The following is an 18663-nucleotide window of genomic DNA, read 5'->3' on the forward strand; positions in this document are numbered from 1 at the left end:
CTACATTAGGTGAATAACATTACATAGTGTCTTTAGTAGTATGTTTTGGGTCATTATACTTTTTGCAAATTAACCTGAGCTTTCTTTTCTCATGATTTACCAGTGATTTGTAACTGGTGATAAACCCACTAAGGTTAGGTTGGTGTACTGTTCTGTTTATGGCAGTCTTATGCCTACATGCTGGATAAAGTTTTGATTTCTAATTGATGAACTTTGGGAATAAAGGATCCCTGAAATCCACACACACGCACACATTTTCTTAACTGCTTTTTTACATTAGTTAAGGCCCACCTAAACCTTCATTAACTGGAAGAGAAGTTTTCTTTGGACTCGAGGTGCCATTCTTGGCTTTTTTAAAGCTTCCATTCTTTTCAGGAGACTTGCTTTCAGCTTTTCAAAGAAATCTGTGCCACACCTCCAAATTTCAGTCTTACAAGTTGGTTGCATTTTCTGTTTATTATGATCCAAACGATCCCAAACAAATTCAGGGACGTTGAGGTCTGGGCTCTGGGGTGAGCAGTCATTTGTTCGGAGAACTTCACCACCTTCTCTGTTTGATTTGCAGATTTTGTTTCTGTCTACTTCCTTTTCCTAGTAACAGCTTAATTTTCTCCTATTTCTCAAAGATGAAAACTTTAAGTACTGTTTATTTGATAGTGACTGTTTTGATGGTCTACCAGGTCTTGCTAGGTTGTTAGGAGTCCACTTTCTTCTGAAATTTTTTAAATTTTTGAACTTCAGTTTCGGAAACAACTGGGGTTTTTTTTACATATTTTCCTTTGACTTTTCCCTTGTTTACGCAAGTGGATTGTTTTATATCTAATCTCCTTAGAAACATCTCCAGAAAAGTTAATAACTTCATCTTCATGGTCGTTTTGAAATTTAATAAATGAGGGGTGGTCTCTCACTTTTGTGTATATCCATGTATAACGTATAACATACTGACAAGATGCTTTTATGACTATCATAAACCACCTTTATCAGGCTTTGACAATGTGTAGATATTCCAACACATAGGATCACACGTATGAATCCAAATTCAGGCGTACGGAGGCTCCAGTCGTCCTGATAGTGTGGGCTCTGTGTGTCCTTTGAGTTCGGTTTCCCTTGCTCTCCCTGCCTAACTGGGATACAGGGGCCATGATGACTGTAGTGGGCTTGGAAATAGGCATCATATAGGTCCTTCTGGTTCGGGCTGTCACATAGCTCCCTCTGGATTGAGCTGTCATATAACTTTCTGTTGATTGCTGTCTCTTACTAGAACTGAGGAGAGGATAGCATTATGGATTGTTTCTGTCATATATGGAGTCATCAAGCACATCTATTTTATTATTATTTGCCACATTTTTAGCCTGTGAAATACTCTTCATATTCTGTTCAAAGACTGTGCAGTAACACAGGGCTTACCTGGAACGGAGTCCCTCTTTTCCAGAGAAGTAACACATAACAGCACTTCCAGCTATAATCAGGGATGATCCTCCCCAGCCTATGAAGACTGCTGCACCTATTTCAAATCTAAAGAATGAACAACAAAATATTACCATTTACTGCAATTCACAAGTGCAGAGACTGAGATATATAAGAAAGAGGAGGACACTGGGTGATGAAGTAATGTATAAATTTAATGACAGGAAAGCAGAAGTGTAGAAATTTAAATAGTTTCAGGAATGATGTTTCTCTCAAACCTAAATTATTTCATAACTCTGATTTTTTACAACACCAAACAGTACGGTACAGCGCTGTATATTTACATTCCAAACCCAGAACTATTCATACCCTGGTTGAGTACTTGAGTGTATATTACCTAATGTACAACAGAACCATGATAGTAGAGTTCTCTTTAGCTTGCGAGTTCACATATGAATCTAGCGTTAGCAGTAACTACAAACAGAAGTAGCAGCAATGGAGGAGCTTCAAGCTCTGAGTTGGCTAGTGGCTAATGCAGGCTAGTTTTTTTTTTATTTTTATTTTTTTTTGACCAGTCAGTGATTTGCACCATTACTAGCTCCAGCATTAGATTCTAGATTGGAATCCAGCGAGAAAGGAAATCAAAAGAAACCTGATACATTTTGTCCTGTGTACATTTCTCTTCCAAAGATTACTGGAGCCTCTGAATCACGAGATCGTTAAAGAGTCAAAATACTAATATTGCTACATGCAAGCTAATGCTACTTTGCACATTACTTCACTGCTCTTATAGCAGTGACCAAGAAGCTCCAGTCAGCAAGATCAGCCAGTCTGTCATCTGTCCTAATTCTTCTTGACCTCTCAGCAGCTTTTGACACGGTCAACCACACAATCCTTCTGGACGTTCTCACCAACCTTGGAATCACTGGCTCTGCGTGGAAGTGGTTCAAGTCCTATCTGGAGGATCGCTCTTAACAGGTAACATGGAGAGGGTCCACATCCTCTCCATGCAGGCTCTCCACTGGTTTCCCACAAGGCTCGGTGCTAGGTCCTCTTCTCTTTTCTCTTTACACTAGCTCTCTTGGCAATGTTGTATCATCTCATGGCTTCTCTTATCACTGTCATGCTGATGACACTCAACTAATGCTTTCTTTCTCGCCCTCTGACACACAGGGTTCCGGTCGGATCTCGGCAAGTCTGCCTAACATCTCTTCATGGATGGCCGCTCACCACCTGAAGCTCAATCCTAGCAAGTCTGAGCTGCTGTTCATCCCTGCAACTACAGGTCCTCATCATGATCTTGCCATCTCATTTGAGAACTCTCTGACTGTCCCGTCTGTAGAGGCAAGAAGTCTTGGTGTGGTTCTGGATGGCCAGTTATCGTTCTTGACTCACATTGCGAACCTAACTCGGTCATGCAGATTTCTCCTGTGCAACATCCGGAAGATCCGACCCTTTCTCACTCGAGAGGCCACCCAGGTGCTAGTGCAGTCTCTTGTCATCTCAAGGCTTGACTACTGCAACTCGCTCTTGGCTGGTCTTCCAATGCAGGCCATCAAGCCTCTGCAACTCATCCAGAATGCGGCAGCACGGCTCTGGGGTGGAATGAACTTCCACTGCCTGTCCGTACAGCAGAGTATCTCGCTGTCTTCAAACGCAGACTGAAGACACATCTTTTTATCCAGCACTTAAATGAGCACTGAATTAAGTTTTGATTGTGAAGTATTGTACTGCACTTATGTATTGTATTGTATTGCACTGCTCTGTGTTTAACTCTGTTCCTTTTTCTCTAGGTGTCTATAATGACTTTCTGATTCTAGCAGTATCTGAGCTTAGGACTGGCTTTCTCTCTAACCTATTGGTAGCTAGCAAAGATACTTTCTCTGGATAGACAAAGCACTTTTTGTAAGTCGCTCTGGATAAAAGCGTCTGCTAAATGCTGTAAATGTAAACGTAAATGTAAATGTACTGCACAGCAGCTGCACATCACTGACCTACCGGATGGTAAGGCTTGTCAAAATGTCCTACCGGAGCGCATATTTATAGGTATGCCCATAAATTAAACCTCTAGGTAGGACATTTTGATAGGCTAAAACTCCTTATCAAAAATACTACCAGTGTTAAAACTTTGAGGCTGAAATTAGCTTCTTGAAGCCAGCTTCTTGTTTGAACTTTCCTGTTCCACCTTACACTGGGGAAGCAGCTGTGATTAGCTATCACAACCTCTAGTAAACAGGACAAAACAATACTGACCTGTTGGTTCTGTGAAAGAGCAGCTGAAGCTGAAGTTAGTTTCTTTATTGCCAACTGCTTTTCGAATTTTCTCATTCCTACTAAGTTATTGTAGCGCCTCAGGCCCCAGAATGTAACTGCTGACCATTTAAGGTGGAAAGGGAAAATTTGAACAAGAAGCTGACGAATATCCTTATCAGAAATATTAGCAGTAAAAAAGAATAATTAGGATATTTTGATGGCCTAAAGCAACTTATCAAGGGGTAAGTAGTACTATTAAGCCTGTACTGAATTAGCCTGAGTGCAGATAAGTTTGTAGAGCTTTTCAAAGCAAGCTATGAACAAAAGTGCTACCTTAAGTGCAATTCCACCTTAAATTCAGTGCCACCTTAAATGCAGTTCCACCTTAAATTTATAGATCACTTAAATTCAGTGCTTCATTAAATGCAATTCCACCTTTAACTCAGTGCCACCTTAAACGCAGTGCCACTTTAAATTTAGTGCTACCTTAAATGCAGTTCCACCTTAAATTCACTGATACCTTAAATTCACTGCCACCTTGAATTTAGTGCCACCTTAAATGCAGTTCCACCACAAATTCAGTGCTACCTTAAATGCAGTGCCACCTCAAATTCACTCCCACCTTAAATTCAGGGCTACCTTAAATGCAATTCTACCTTAAATTCAGTGCTACCTTAAATGCAGTTCCATCTTAAATTCACTGCCACCTTAAATTTACTGATACCTTAAATTCACTGCCGCCTTGAATCCAATTCCATCTTAAATTCAGTGCCACTTTAAATTTAGTGCCACCTTAAATGCAGTGCCAACCTAAATTCACTGCCACCTTAAATTCACTGAAATGTTAAATTCACTGTCACCTTAAAATTCAGTGCCACCTTAAGTGCAGTGCCACCTTAAGTTCAGTGCTACCTTAAATTCAGTTCCACCTTCAATTCAGTGCTACCTTAAATGCAGTTCCACCTTAAATTCACTGCCACCTTAAATGTACTGATACCGTAAATACACTGCCACCTTAAATTCAGTGCTAACTTAAATGCAATTTGCAAAAACTTAAATTTCATAACTCCTCAAATTTACACAGATTTTCCCTTATTCCAAATGTAGTTGATCAGCCAAGACGTGTTTGGTGTCTGAAGTTTGCTATTTTATTTTTCACGGGAGCTACAAGGTTAATGTAGCTAACAAGTAATGGAAGCTTATTGCCACCAGCTTAGCATCATGTAAACCGCATGCCTTGCACACTTGCCTCAAACCATATTGAGTTGTTATGTAATCTCTTCTATTTAATATATGGAGCACTAACTGAAGAAGCAAATTTCAGACACCAAACATGCTTGGCTGATTGACTAAATTTTATTTTTGGCTGAACCATCGCATGTAGGCCCAGCTCAGGAGAGATTGAATAGATCAACAACCAGCTTAGCAATGATACAAGACCAGATGAAAACTGGGGAAATCACTTACTTCTGCGGCTTGTAGTTTGGATCCACATATTGTGCTCGTGTTCGTTGCCCCCACCAGGAGTACAGTATCATACCACTGAACCCTGTGGCACAAAAAGCATTGCATCAGAATATCTATTTCAGAGTGAAGTAAGCAAAGATCAAAATGAATTAATGGGGCATCCTACCTGATGCCATGTACGTGAGGGCAGCTGCAAATGTTACTCTGGCATTGGCAAGTTCAGAGCCTCCAATCTTAGTGCACTTCATTCCAATCAAGGCGAGCACAGCCCCCCAAAAGCCCAGGATTACAGAGACAATGGCCAGGGCACGGCACACATGCAAGAAAACTTAGAAAAACATGCAGTGCTTAATTAATAATTCTGCAAAATGCAAATTCTTTGAAGTCACTAAGCTATACTACATATTTTCACAACTCATTGTGTGCTTTATTACCAAGGCAACATTCCACCTTGTGTCTTAAAGGCTGTTTTTGAAGAATTTTTGCTAATAACCTTTACACTAGTCTTTACCTGGCAGAGCCATCATGGAGGGATAGTACTTGCAATCGGACACGCCAGTGGTGTCAGAGACACAGTCCATCCACAGATTGGAAAAGTAGTTGACTGTGGTGAGGACGGCATCTCCTATCTCAGAGAAATTCCAGTACTCAGTGGCCAGAGTAGAACAGTTCAGGATCCAGCCACAAAGACAACAAACAAAGCAACCAATCTCCATATACATAATTCCTGTGCGATTCATGTTCCAGGCTTTGTAGGGAGCGTACAGAAAAAGAAAATAACCCTCTTAAAAATGCCACCAAAGCTGAAGTCAGTATGAAGATAAAAACACAGAGTTATTCAATTTGAATCTGGAAGACAAAAGCTCCTTCTAAACCCCTTTGCCTTCTCCTCATTGTCTTGTGTGGTTTTGCCCAGTAAGCAGCTTCTCATGCCTGAGGGTTCATGTGACCATAACTGAAATGGACCTTCTAATGGGGGCAGTTTCTCTAATTACCATTTCACTCTGTGACTCGTTTACTGCGACGAAAGGACATTACCCCTATTACACAGGCTGCCATAAGGGCTAGAGGAGGGACCAAGGTGGGACTAAGGTTCCCCCTCTCCTCATTTCCCAGGCCCTCAGCTTTAAAAAAAACAAGTACTCAAGATGATTATCTTCATGAGAGTGCACAGCAGGATTCAAAATATCCCTCTGGTTACTGGTTCCATTGTAGTTGTAGCACACAGCACCATTTGACTGCAAGTAGCAAATGACACATGCTAAGACATCTTTTCTTTCATTAGACCAAAAGTCACATTTTAAATGTTTAGTTACTCGTTATATTATTTAGTTATAGTTATATTAGCTTCACAGTGCACGACTACAAAAGCAAGCTTTGGACAGCAGACATGTCTTGGCTGATCAACTAAGGGGAATATTTTTTGGCCAAGCCATTTCACTGCTAAGACGGTGTGCCCTCAGGGAATAATTGTTGTTTAGATTAGCAGGGTGGGATCTCCCTATGTCTGGAGCGATGTTGATATGATGCTGTTTATATCAAAACAGAACTGTCAGTAATACTAGCAGTAAGAGAGGTGGCAAAACTATTGAGCTGTTCTCTGCAAAGATTAATGTACATGAATATGCAGTATATAAATATGTATTTTATATGGGGATTTTTAATAATAATAATAACGTAAGTTAAATTGTGGTTGAAGTTTAATTACAGGTTTGATTGTACGACCACATAGCAATTCCCAGTGCATGCAAGATCACATGAAGGTCACTGTACAGTCAGTTTCTCAGCACTGCAAGCATGTGTGGCTAGTTCTTAAAAGAAAATCCATAAATGTTTAAAAATGTCTGCATAATGAAGTGCTTAAGATGTAAATAGAGTCATTCTGACTGGTTTAGAGTAAAATGCTCCATTCTAGAGAAACTTGGTATCAAAGTTGTTCACAGCAGTATTGATAGGAACCAAATGTCTGAAGATTTTAATGTCTCTAAAAGCTACATCAATTAGTACATGGAACAGTTATAAATATGTTGCCTGTTGCCTGAGGCATTGTTTAACCAAAAATTTGAGAGAAGATTTATTCATGGCAGAGAGGTACATGCAGGAAGTTATAAGGCAAAATAAGGAAAACGTATTTCTTTGAATTTACCACTATTTCACCATCATCAGCATTGCATATAAGCCTCCAAAGACCTATGTTTATTCACTGGTCATTTTGGTTCGTAAATAAAATGGCTATATTTGTGCCACAGACATAATGACCCCTGGTTCCTGTCACCGCCTTTGTAAAGAAATCCAATTCAATAAGTTTCTCTACTATGACACATTTCACAACAAACCACTCTGAATTACTTTGTGTACATCTCAGTGATTGAATTATGCAGAATCTCTTTGAAAATTTGTGGAATTCCCCTTCAAACCAGTATTGCACAGCTTCTGCCAGTATAAATTATATCAGTGATTTTAAGACAGTGATTAATAAGAAGTAAATACATAAATATTTTCATAATGATTTAGAGCTATATCATTAGTTTGCAATAATTTAATGTTGATTCAAAAATTATAAACAGACAATAGACATTCCTTCTGAGTAATACCTCAGCATTCAGTGTTTGTAATATGAACATTTTACTATTAAAACAGAATAAAAACAGATTGGGTCCTCTATCAGGACGGTAATCCAAAGCATACCAACAAGTATATACAAAATTTTATTCACAGAATCAAGCTTTTGCAGTAGCCAAACCAGTCCCCTGACTTACATTCCATAGAATTTTTTTTTAGGGTAAACTGAATAGGAGATTCCACAAGTGAGGACCAAGGACTATAAAGCATCTGGAGAGATTTTGTCTGGATAAAAGGTCTCAGATCTGTTTCTGTCTGTTCCCCGTCCTCATCCAGCTTCATAGAAACATACTCAGTACTATTATCTTGAGAACAGGATGGTACACAAAGCACTAAATGCAGTGTTGCCCATTTTACCGTGATGCTCCTTTTTTAATATTTCCAGATGTGAACTTAATTTTGACCTTTAGAGACCAAAGTTCAAAACCAGGTCACACAGCCCTCCAGTTTTCTGTAATATGCATCAAGCACACCAAAAGAAGCAACAGTGTTCCCCAATCCAACCTAACATTAAATTAAGACTAAACTAGACTATGTTGTTCTATGGTACAACGTAAAACGTTACGTTTTTCAGTAAAACAGGAAGCTGAAAGACCATAAGTTAAAAGACCATACTACTGCATGGATAATCTTTATCTTAATCTTATTAGACATTTGATAGGGGCACAATTTCTTGTGATAAGCCCTCTGAGCTCATGCAGGTGTGTTCTTCTCTTTATTATAATCTCTGTTTACGTTCTAGATTGTGTTCTTCATCTGTTCAGCTAGTTTTCTTCTATTATTGAAGTATTGTTTGGTCATTCAGTGCTGTGCATTATGTAATTGATTTTAATGTTTTGTCTTTGCCTTACACTGATTTTCCAGCCTCATAATGAACATGTAAATGCTATATGTTCAGCGTTTGATTGCTATGTCATTATTGAAGTGTGTTAATAATAGAAATTGAGAATATCATATCATCACAGCATTAAGTGTCATCTAGTATATCCAGGACAATGAAAAGGTATCAGTCTTTCTCATTTCTTGATGCCAGTGTCAAGATGCTTTTATGACTGTATCAAACCCTGAACCGACAGCCCAGCCTTTGTCAGCTGCTACTGCTTTGTGTACTCCAACATATGGGGTCACACATATCAATCCATATTCAGGCATAACAAGGCTCTGGTTGTACTGTTATTGTGAGTCATACTGGTTTATCAGCATACCAGCATCCAAAACACAACAAATGCTGATTTTGCTGGTGACCAACTAGGCTGGTCTATGCTGTTTTTCTGGCAGGGAACTGTTAGTGGCAAACCAAAACGTGTTACAGCTTCTCCTAACCTTAGTGTTTAACAATAATGTAAACTTAATAAAACAATAATGTAAACTTAAAGAGAACATCTCACTCCAAATCAGTTGACCAATGAGATATTTAAGGTAAATGCCTTTTACTAAGACCTATCCCCCCTTAAAATATGTCAAAACTCAGAAGCAAATGAAAGATTTTATTAGAAAAGGAGGAACTGCAGATAAAAGAGCAAAAAGTGGCAAAATGAGTACTAAATAAGTAGAATAGGGACTGAATATAAAATTATAAAAAGTAAATTTAGTTTACCCAATAGGAAAGAAACACAAAAAAGGCGATTTCCTTAGTCTCAGTAATTTCCCCTACACATCAACAGGAAAGACAAACGAGACTTTTGCAGCGCTTGAATTTACCAATAGATTTCAGTGGAATTCTGAAGGAAAAAATGAGTTTGAATGAGTGTGTAAGGAGTAAAAAGCATAAGAAATAATATTTAAAAGTACAATATATATTATTACGAACAAAAGTAATAATATTTTTTTTTTACTGTCTTAAAAACTGTCTTCAACAGAAATGCTAATAACATGTATTGTTGGAAATCAGGCACTACACTAGTCTTTACCTGGTAGTGCCATCATAGTGGGGTAATACTTGCAATCAGACACGCCAGTGGTGTCAGATACACAGTCCATCTACAGATTGAAGTAGTTGACTGTGGTTAGGATGACATCTCCCACCTCAGAGAAATTCTAGTACTCAGTGGGTTGTGTAGAACAGTTTAGGATCCAACACACAAAGCAGCCAATCTCTATTTGATTCACCATGTGATTCGTGTTGTTGACTTTACAGTTAAAGAAACACAGTTAAAGAGACTTTACAGTTAAAGAAACAGAATGTACAGAGTATAGAATAAGAGAACACCCAGCTTATTTGACAGACAACCTTCCATCAAGGCTGAATTTAATATACAGATTAAAAACAGAGAGATATCTGACTCTGGAAGACAGTTTCTCTTTCTGAATCTTTTACATTTATCCTCATTCTCAGGCCTGAAACGAGGCAGGCTTCTGTAGTTTTGCATAGTAAGCAACTTGACATCCCTAGAAGTGTTTGTAAATATAACTGGGTTTGGCATTCCAATGCGGGTAGTTTCTCTACGTACAACTGCACTCATGTACTGCATAGACAGGATGATGCAGTTGCCACAAGGGCTGGAGGAGGGACCAAGGACGGACTCAAGATTCTTCTTGTCCCTCTTTCCCGGAGCCTCAGCTCTGTAAAAGAAACCAATAGAAATGTTGAAGATCTTTATCTGCAAGAAAGTGCATCTTTTCAAAATGAAGAACCTTAACTGACATGTTTCTGAGCAGGTATGCCCTCAGGGCCTCAATGTTATTTAGGTCAGCAGAGTAGTATCCTCCTTTGTGTGGAGAGCTGCAGATATGATGCTATTTATGTCTAAGCAATAAGGAGCACTGTCAGAAATATCAGCATCAAATAAGGTTCAGCTGCCTTCTGCAAAGTTTAAACTCTAATAAAATGTAAATGATCTTGCTTTTGGTTTGGATATAGTATTGTGCAAAAGTCAGAGACCACCCTTTATTTCTTTAATGTACAGCCAAAATGGCCATTAAGTACAAATGATACATTTTTCAGCATCAGGAAAAAAGCAGTTTTCACTTAACCATTTCCAAAGCTCTCCTGGAGGAAGCTCAGTATTATTTCTAGTTTTCTAGAGCCAAGCTTTGTTCTTCAACTTAGCTTACACAATACATACTTTTTTGAGATGGTTGTTCCTTTTATTGTATTTATTTATATTTTATTTGCCAGCAAAAACACATATTGCCAAGATAAATGGTTTTAAATAAATGCGCTTAGGTGTTTAAGACTTTTGCACAGTACTGTATGTTTAACAAGAAATGATGCAGAAGCCTCAACAACCAAATAAAACATCACATTTTTCAGTATTTGGTGTGTCCTCCCTTTGCCTTTATGACAGCTTCCATTCTTTTTGGGAGACTTGTGTTCAGTTTTTCACAGAAATCTGCAGGGATATTTTTCAGTCTTAGAAGTTGGTTACATTTTATGCTTTTCATGATCCAGGTAATCCTAAACAGGAAGCATAGACAGAAGCAATTATGTATTTTTCTGAAGCAAGATTAGAGCTTGATTTACTCCTTTCTTTCAAAGATGAAAGCTTTGAGTCCTGTTTATCTGTGGTGGAAGTCTTGTGGTCTACCAGGTCTTGCACGGTTGTTAGGAGTTTCTATAGCTTTTAATCTGTTTTGGGAACTCCTGTTTCTGCTCCTCATTTATTTTCTTACGACTTTTGTTTTCTTTATGCAAGTGGGTTATCTTATATCTAATCTCTTCAGAAATATACCCTGAAAATTAATAACTTGTACTTAATGGCCATTTTGACTGGACATTAAATAAAAAAATCGTGGTCTTTTACTTATGCACAGTACTGTATAATAATGTCAGAAAAAGCTAATCTTTGATCATTTATTACCAAGGGTAATTAACATTTAATTAATTTAATTAATTTAACTAATAATTACATGAGATAAAGTAACATTTCTGTGGATTTGTACTTCTTTTTTAAACATCTTCTCAGCTGTTCATATTTCATTTTTTATTCTTTGAGTGTTTAAATTAATTCTGTTCTGTTGATTCAGCTGATGATTGCATCTCTTTTTTTTTTGTAGCATTAGAATTTTTTTTTTTTGACCAAAAGGATTCCAGAAAGAAAAGATTAGTGCCTATTAAACTTGATTCTATGATAATAGTTCTAAGAAATCCCACTGCAGTTCAATAGGATCAGAAATAGGAAGTAGCTAGCTCGCTGTGACTACTAAGGCAGTCACACTAGGGCCCATGGTTGAGGGCAGCCAGTCACCCAGATTTTTTTTATTGGGCCACCCAAGCTCGGACTTCCCATTTGTAATACTGGGAGTTTGGTAGCCTGACAGTCCAGGCCAGCAGCACTACTTAACTTTCCCTCTATCAGGAATTATAATTATTACTTAATCGACCTCTAACCGATGATCTCTGTTATTGAATTTCAGACTCTAGCTGATTTCATTTCATCAGCAATTTCATTAAAGATGGCAAGTTCAACATTCACTTATGAAAACAGCCCAGTTTCTGCTTGCAAGCGTTGCTATTTTATAACTGATTTAACTGAAACAGATTGTGGTACTTTTGTACTGTATGGATAGGTGTTGTAGTCAGACAGGCTATTTTGTATCACGTGATACATGTATACATTTTAAAAGTCTGAAATCAGTTCTTATTGTACACACTGTTTTATTACTCTGCAAAAGTCACAGGCATCTGAGAAAATTATCTGTAAAGCTATTAATTTGGGCAGTAAGAGTTCATTTGTTCCAAAAATGCTGACATCCAGTAAACAATCCAGTGTGATCTGATATGTGTTAACCATTTTCAAAGTTCTCTAACTGTGTTCTTCACATCTACATATTCAAAGCTTTACTGAAAACAACACATTTTTTTAACTGTACCATACTGTATTTGCGTTTGTGTATTTTTTCCAATGTTGCCTTGAGAGCATCAACTCATTTGCGACATAATAATACTCAATAAACATGCAAATTACATTTTCATCTTTTTATTAATTCAAAGTAATTTTCATATGGTCGGCATTAACTGTTTTTTGCACTAGGGCCAATAAGAGCCTAGTTATGCCACTGCTAGTTCCATTTAGTTCCATTGTTCCATTCAGTTACATGTACCTGAAGTAAAGTATTGATGGATTTGTACTTTCCAGCCTACTTTTTAAAATATAACACTTTTGCTTCCACAGTAAATTTGCAAAGAAAGTAATCTACTTTTCTCAGTTATATTTTAGTCATTAGTATTTTTTCTGTTTAATTGTACTATATTACACAGGTGACAGCATCTATAATGCATTAAGATCAGAGAGTCACTTTGCTGATTTTATACGTTCTTCATTTTATTTTAGACCAAGAGTACATAAAGCTCCCACGCTTACAGATGCTGAATGTACTCAGACGTTCCACTGCAGCTCTTTAGTTTTTGACCTGCTCCTTTTGTACTTCTACTTTTTTTTTCTTGGAATACCTTTACTTGATTCATTATTTCACAGTAACAATACTTTTGACTGAGCATGGGTTTACACTGCTCTACCCACCTCTATAAAGGACTCAGTATTCAAGTAGTTTTTTGACCTGGTACTTTTATTTTTATGCTACAATACCTCTACAGTACTTACTTCTATTTAAGTCCTTCTTTCATTGAGTAGCAATATGCTTACTTGAATATAGTTTTATTACCGTTCATCATTGATTTCTTTCTATGACCACACAGTCGTTCTTAATACTTACAGTCTGCAAGAATATGAAAAAGTTTGAACACCCTCAATCAAATTATATATTGTGTTAATAATAAGTTAACAGTAAGTTAAAGTTATTTGGTGAGCTTAAACACAAAACATAAAAAATAAAATGTGCCAACTTTTGCAAAGGACACATTTTATGTTTTATCTTTTTAACCAATATGTTGGTTCAGCAAATAAACAGTAATTGTGCATTAAAATGTGCATTGGTGTAAAGTGTACTTATTTTCACTTAGAAAATCAACAAAGCATGCCATTTGACCAAGGGTGCCAAAACATAGTGAACCACAACCACTGAAAACGCGTTAAGGTCTTGGTAGACATCTGAGCTGTTGCACTAGTGTGCACCACCTCTGCCAGTATAGATTACTGTGAGAATCTCAGTGATTCAGAGTCATTACAATCTGCAGTATGGGAAATTAGTTTATTGGGCAGACAATTCAGATTCCATCTGAGCAATACTTTGCCATCCATATGTAATTTGTTACTTGTATATGAAAAATTTAAAAAAAAAAACTTTTTAATCAAATATTTCCTTTTAAAACAAAAACAAATGCAAGTGAAATAGGTGATACATGATACGCCGAGTTAGTTCAGTTTAGTTTGCTTAGCAGAATTTTGTCAATATAAACTGTAATATTCTCAGGGTTTTGTTGTGAGATGTGATTGTTAACCAGTCTCAGGGCACCTCCCCGTCTAAATAGCAGATGCTAAACCTTAAGAGATATGACTACTTGTGAACTATTGTAACCTTACTATAATGTTTATCTCCCTATATGGCCCACCAGAAGGGCTTGTTGTCAGCAGCCAGTGAAGGATAGATGGGTAACAGGAATATAAGGCCATAATCCCAGTACAGTTCAAGCAAAGAGTGTTTCGGAGAAGTTCCTAATGAACAGATTTTGTCCAGGCATCATCCTCTGTCTGTCTTAACTGCTGGACCTGGAGGACCTATAAACCCTGATTGAACATCTAGAGTAAGAAAAATACAAATATAGAGCCCTCTAATCTCTTACTATGTTGAGAGGAACATCAGGTGCTGGAAGGATGCTGAGTCTTGTGTGAGATTTTGGACACAGTGGAAGGTGACTGTAAGGGGAGGTCAGACACAGTAGATGCTGTGGATTTGCTGGAAAGTTCAGAGATGACGGAGAGATTTGTCGGAGTCGAACGCAAGGTTTTGCTTTCTTCAGCATCCATCAGATCGCGGGTACTGTAGAAACAGGTTTGATTGAGCATTAAAAGCACTTAAACCACACAAGACTTATAAGTGGAGTAAAGGTCTTTCACCTATGCCGCATGTACTGGAGGGCCACAGACTTGCATAGTCTTGTTTTATTCCTGTTACAGCACACTTCATTCAGCTCACCACAATCTCAAGTTGGACCAAGGAAAATATTTAAATGCGTTGTGCTGTGACTGTCTGGGGAAGCAGTTTGATGCTTTTAACTAATAAGATGCTAAGAGAATGTAGTGTAGTATCTCCAGATGTGAACTCACCTACTGTCCTCCAGAGACCAGAGCTTATAAACTGAAACCAGGTAGAACAGCCCACCAGTGATCTGAAATACACATCCAACCCATCCAAGGAACAACGGTGTTCCCAAGTCATACCTGACAATAAAAGTAACAGAAAACAGTAACACTTTACTTGAATCTTGCTACATAACATTGACATAACCATACCATAAACATGTCATGGCAGGTGTCATACAGGGTAATGAGTTGTCATGACAGTTTACATTGTGTGATATAACAGTGTCATGTTATCATTACCAATGGCTATCATAACATATGTCATAATGTTTTATGGCATGAGGGCTAACTACAGGACACAAAAATTTGCGTGACATAAGCTGTCATGACATCTGACATTGTGGCATCTGTCATGACAGTTACTGATGTTGATAACATAACCGTTGGTAACATTACATATCATATGCTACTGTTATGTAGCAGGGTTTAAGTAAAGTATTACTGAGAAAACACTGATGACAAAATGTTAAATTTTCAATAAAATTAAAGCTATTATTTAAGTTTTGGGAATATGGAGATGCTCAGAGGAACATTTTGTAACATCAGTTGTGATTCAGAAACCCCTGTGACCACGTTGAAAGAATATTTAAAGAGAACTTGGTAAAGGATGTTGTCATCATATATTCATCAATATAATGTTGATTTTGCATTTGAGACCTAAACATCAAGCCAGACCTTATTTTTGAGCCTGTGTGCGTAACATTAATATGTAAAGATGTATGACAAGCTCTGAAAACTCCCACAAAATCCGATCCAACGCCTCTGACTTTTAAATAAGTATTTTAGACTTTACAGAGTGACTTGCAGCAGTGCATGTTTTACGTTCATGATATAGTAATGCTATTTCTTTTTTCATTTAGCAAAAAAATCTTACATAGTGTAGCTTTAAGAGATTGAAGAGCCACCGTAATATTACACTCTTAAGGTTACCATCTTAATCTTATTGGAAATTTGATAGGGACATTTCAGCAGTTTTATTTGTCACAGGCAACAATGAATAGCCAACATTTATTCTTAGAAGAACTGTACTTACTTCAATTGGAAATTAGGGTTGAAATATTCTGTGGAGACATGCCAAGCGTAGACTGCATAGCCTGCCGCAGCCAACAAACCTTACAAAAGAGAAAAGCAACAAAAATTTGACCTCTGAGGAACTCATGATCACAGTCTACAAGTACAATGATGCAATAATTAATTACATTAGTACCACTAGTGTTATGACAGAGGCTTCCAATGAAGATGGCTCTGTTCTTCTCTTTCTCCTTGCCTCCAATGTAAGTGCATTCCATTCCCACCATGCTTAGAATGAACCCCAGCACACCAATGGCTATTCCGCTCATCAGCAGAGCCCTCACAACCTGGACGTAATCTGCACACAGAAGAATTTGTACTTCGCAAACGATTTTTTTGTAAAGTACACAGTAGGTGTACCAAAGTGCTAAAATATGTCCAGTACAAAAAACTTGATATATGGCCATATATGCCCCAATAACCGACAGAAGTGGATGTAAATATATGTAATATGAATATGTATACAATTCTTTCACATTAAATGACAGTAACATTGCGTAAATTCCCGACTGGATACATGTGCCTGTACCTTTTATCTTTTTGTTTATTTATAAATTTCAGCTTAGAATTCAAAGCTTTATATGCATATTCAACATTTATTTCAGTTCTTGTATCTGCATATTTAAGTAGCACATGTTAAGATATCATTACTTCATATTTCTGTTTTATATGGCTTGAATGGGGACCCAAAATATTTGGTGCTCCGTTCCTTCTTCAGGTACATTAGCATAGCAGTAATACATTGTGTAAGTATTATCAGACCCTCAGTTTGCACTTACACTCCACAGACCAGAGCACAGGGAAGTCGTAGCAGTTGGAGACAGCGTTAGAATCAGTGGAGCAGGCCCTCCACAAACTGGACCAATACCAGGCCACGGTGAAGACAGCACTGCCGCCCTGGCCACCGGTAGCAGCCACTTTCCAGCCCTCCATGGCTAAAGAGCAGGCGATGAAGGTCCAGCCCAATACAGTCTGAAGAAACCCCCAAATCTGCAGCGCACGGATGTTCATCTTCAGCTCTCTCCTCCAATGTGAGGTAGATTCAGAGTCTCACGCTGCTCCTTGTTTTTAGCCTCTATCACTACTGTTCTCCCTTTATTCCTTTCTTTCCTGTCTTTTCTGTTTGTCTACATTCCCTACCCTCCATGCACTTGCCTAGTTTTGACACTTTGACACTACTCTTTTAGCATGTAATTGGTCTGCACCTCACGTGGTCAAAATGCTGCCTCAGTCCTTGTCAGGTCATCTTGCAAACCAGTATAAAGCACAACTGGCTTAAAGATAAGGTGTCCTCCTTATTCTCAGTGTGAGCCTGTCTCAGTACACATTCCCAGGGCCTCACTGATAAGAAATGCATAGCACTGAGAATGCTTACCTAGGCATGTAGCTCATATTTCTGCTTCACTAAAATATTATCACAAATGTTAGAATGCCTTCAATAGAATTAAATAGGCTGTCACTGGGGTGGTACCCCTCACGTCATGCTGACTTTACACACCCTGTCTTGACTCTAGACTTTTGTGAATGTTGTGAAAAGGTACAAATATGCACTTTTCTTCCGAGAAAGTGTATGTAGTGTATCTTTAAAATTTATTTAGGGTGTATAATTCGACCATAAGACCATTGTTGCACCTTCGAATCTACATTTACATTGTTTGAACCATGATGAACAAACATTTACCTATACAGTACCTTTTCTTCTAACAGTGTAGAACAGAATAAAATATTATTTTTGTCAAACAATAGTGGAAATATGTTTTTGTTCTTCCTCTGTCATAGTACAACATAAAACAGTTACAACCATTCTCAACAAACAACATACAGACATAAACATCAGTCCTCGCACGATTAAAATAATTAAGTGTGATTCAGGAGGCTAATGGCAATGATAATACAGCATGTCTTGTAAATGTTTTTTTCTTAGTTATGGGCATCCTAAAATATTGTCCTGTAGGTAACAGCTCAAACTCATTGCTTGGGTCATACACTACAACAACTTCCTAAGTACAGCAGACTTATACAATTCATAAAGCTGCTAATGATGCTGGCAAACTTTATCTCTGGCAAAAAGAGTTAATTGAGGTAGAATGCTAAAATCTGCAGTGCTGTGGCCCACCAGGGCTGAAGTCAATCTTGTGAGACACCACCTTGTCCTGCACAGTACACAGGGTGAAATCATAGCTTAGCCTTAGTATTATTGTTAGCTAGCTAGGTAACGGCACAGAAAATAAGACCAAAGTCTCTGGTCTTCACTTAAGCACTTTATACTTTATAACCGTTGTCATGGTTTGGCTATAAATTGCATAGTTTCAAAGTAAACATGTGGATCAGATGAAGCACAGGTCACTGAATAGGTCAAGCCTAAAAGGAATTTCAAACACCAGAGAGGGGCTTTCATTTACTGCAAATTTTGCCTCAGGCTTTGAAACATTATTACAGTAAAGTAATAATTTCATAAAAATGTGTGTGTGTGTATGTGTGTGTGTGTATGTGTGTGTGTGTGTGTGTGTGTGTGTGTGTGTGTGTGTGTGTGTGTTTGTCAGATTTAATTAGCACAAGGTTAGGAGTTTGGTGTGCGGGGGTCTATGTGTATTAATATAGTAGTGTCCAGTGTTTGATGTTTTCAAATTAACTCCTTGTC

The 18663-nt window shown here is 37.9% G+C and overlaps 2 protein-coding genes across 2 annotated transcripts; both read right to left on the reverse strand.

The window, feature by feature from the left end:
- Positions 1–1019: 1019 nt before the first annotated feature.
- Positions 1020–6784, reverse strand: si:ch211-181l5.2 (claudin-10). The gene is made up of 5 exons (XM_036569459.1): positions 5639–6784; positions 5294–5455; positions 5128–5209; positions 1408–1515; positions 1020–1263 (listed from the first exon to the last, which is right to left on the reverse strand). The coding sequence occupies exons 1-5, from the start codon at positions 5865–5867 to the stop codon at positions 1020–1022; spliced, it is 825 nt and encodes a 274-aa protein (XP_036425352.1). The 5' UTR covers positions 5868–6784.
- Positions 6785–14291: 7507 nt separating this feature from the next.
- si:busm1-52i16.2 (claudin-10) lies at positions 14292–17331 on the reverse strand. The gene is made up of 5 exons (XM_036569542.1): positions 16802–17331; positions 16159–16320; positions 15985–16063; positions 14916–15029; positions 14292–14628 (listed from the first exon to the last, which is right to left on the reverse strand). Exons 1-5 carry the CDS (start codon positions 17031–17033, stop codon positions 14448–14450), a joined length of 768 nt encoding a protein of 255 aa, XP_036425435.1. The 5' UTR covers positions 17034–17331; the 3' UTR covers positions 14292–14447.
- Positions 17332–18663: the final 1332 nt, after the last annotated feature.

The sequence above is a fragment of the Colossoma macropomum genome, unplaced genomic scaffold (genome assembly GCF_904425465.1).
Source record: "Colossoma macropomum unplaced genomic scaffold, Colossoma_macropomum, whole genome shotgun sequence".
NCBI classification, from domain to species: domain Eukaryota; kingdom Metazoa; phylum Chordata; class Actinopteri; order Characiformes; family Serrasalmidae; genus Colossoma; species Colossoma macropomum.

Excerpts from the sequence above, each read along its gene's own strand:
- si:ch211-181l5.2 (XM_036569459.1), bottom strand. The coding sequence starts at position 5,867 with ATGAATCGCACAGGAATTATGTATATGGAGATTGGTTGCTTTGTTTGT. Across the intron at positions 1,516-5,127 it reads CCAAACTACAAGCCGCAGAA|ATTTGAAATAGGTGCAGCAG; the intron begins GTAAGTGATTTC and ends TTCATTCTTTAG. Across the intron at positions 1,264-1,407 it reads AAAGAGGGACTCCGTTCCAG|TTCTAGTAAGAGACAGCAAT; the intron begins GTAAGCCCTGTG and ends TCCTCTCCTCAG.
- si:busm1-52i16.2 (XM_036569542.1), bottom strand. The coding sequence starts at position 17,033 with ATGAACATCCGTGCGCTGCAGATTTGGGGGTTTCTTCAGACTGTATTG. Across the intron at positions 16,321-16,801 it reads TGTGCTCTGGTCTGTGGAGT|ATTACGTCCAGGTTGTGAGG; the intron begins GTAAGTGCAAAC and ends TTCTGTGTGCAG. Across the intron at positions 15,030-15,984 it reads AACCCTAATTTCCAATTGAA|GTATGACTTGGGAACACCGT; the intron begins GTAAGTACAGTT and ends TTTTATTGTCAG.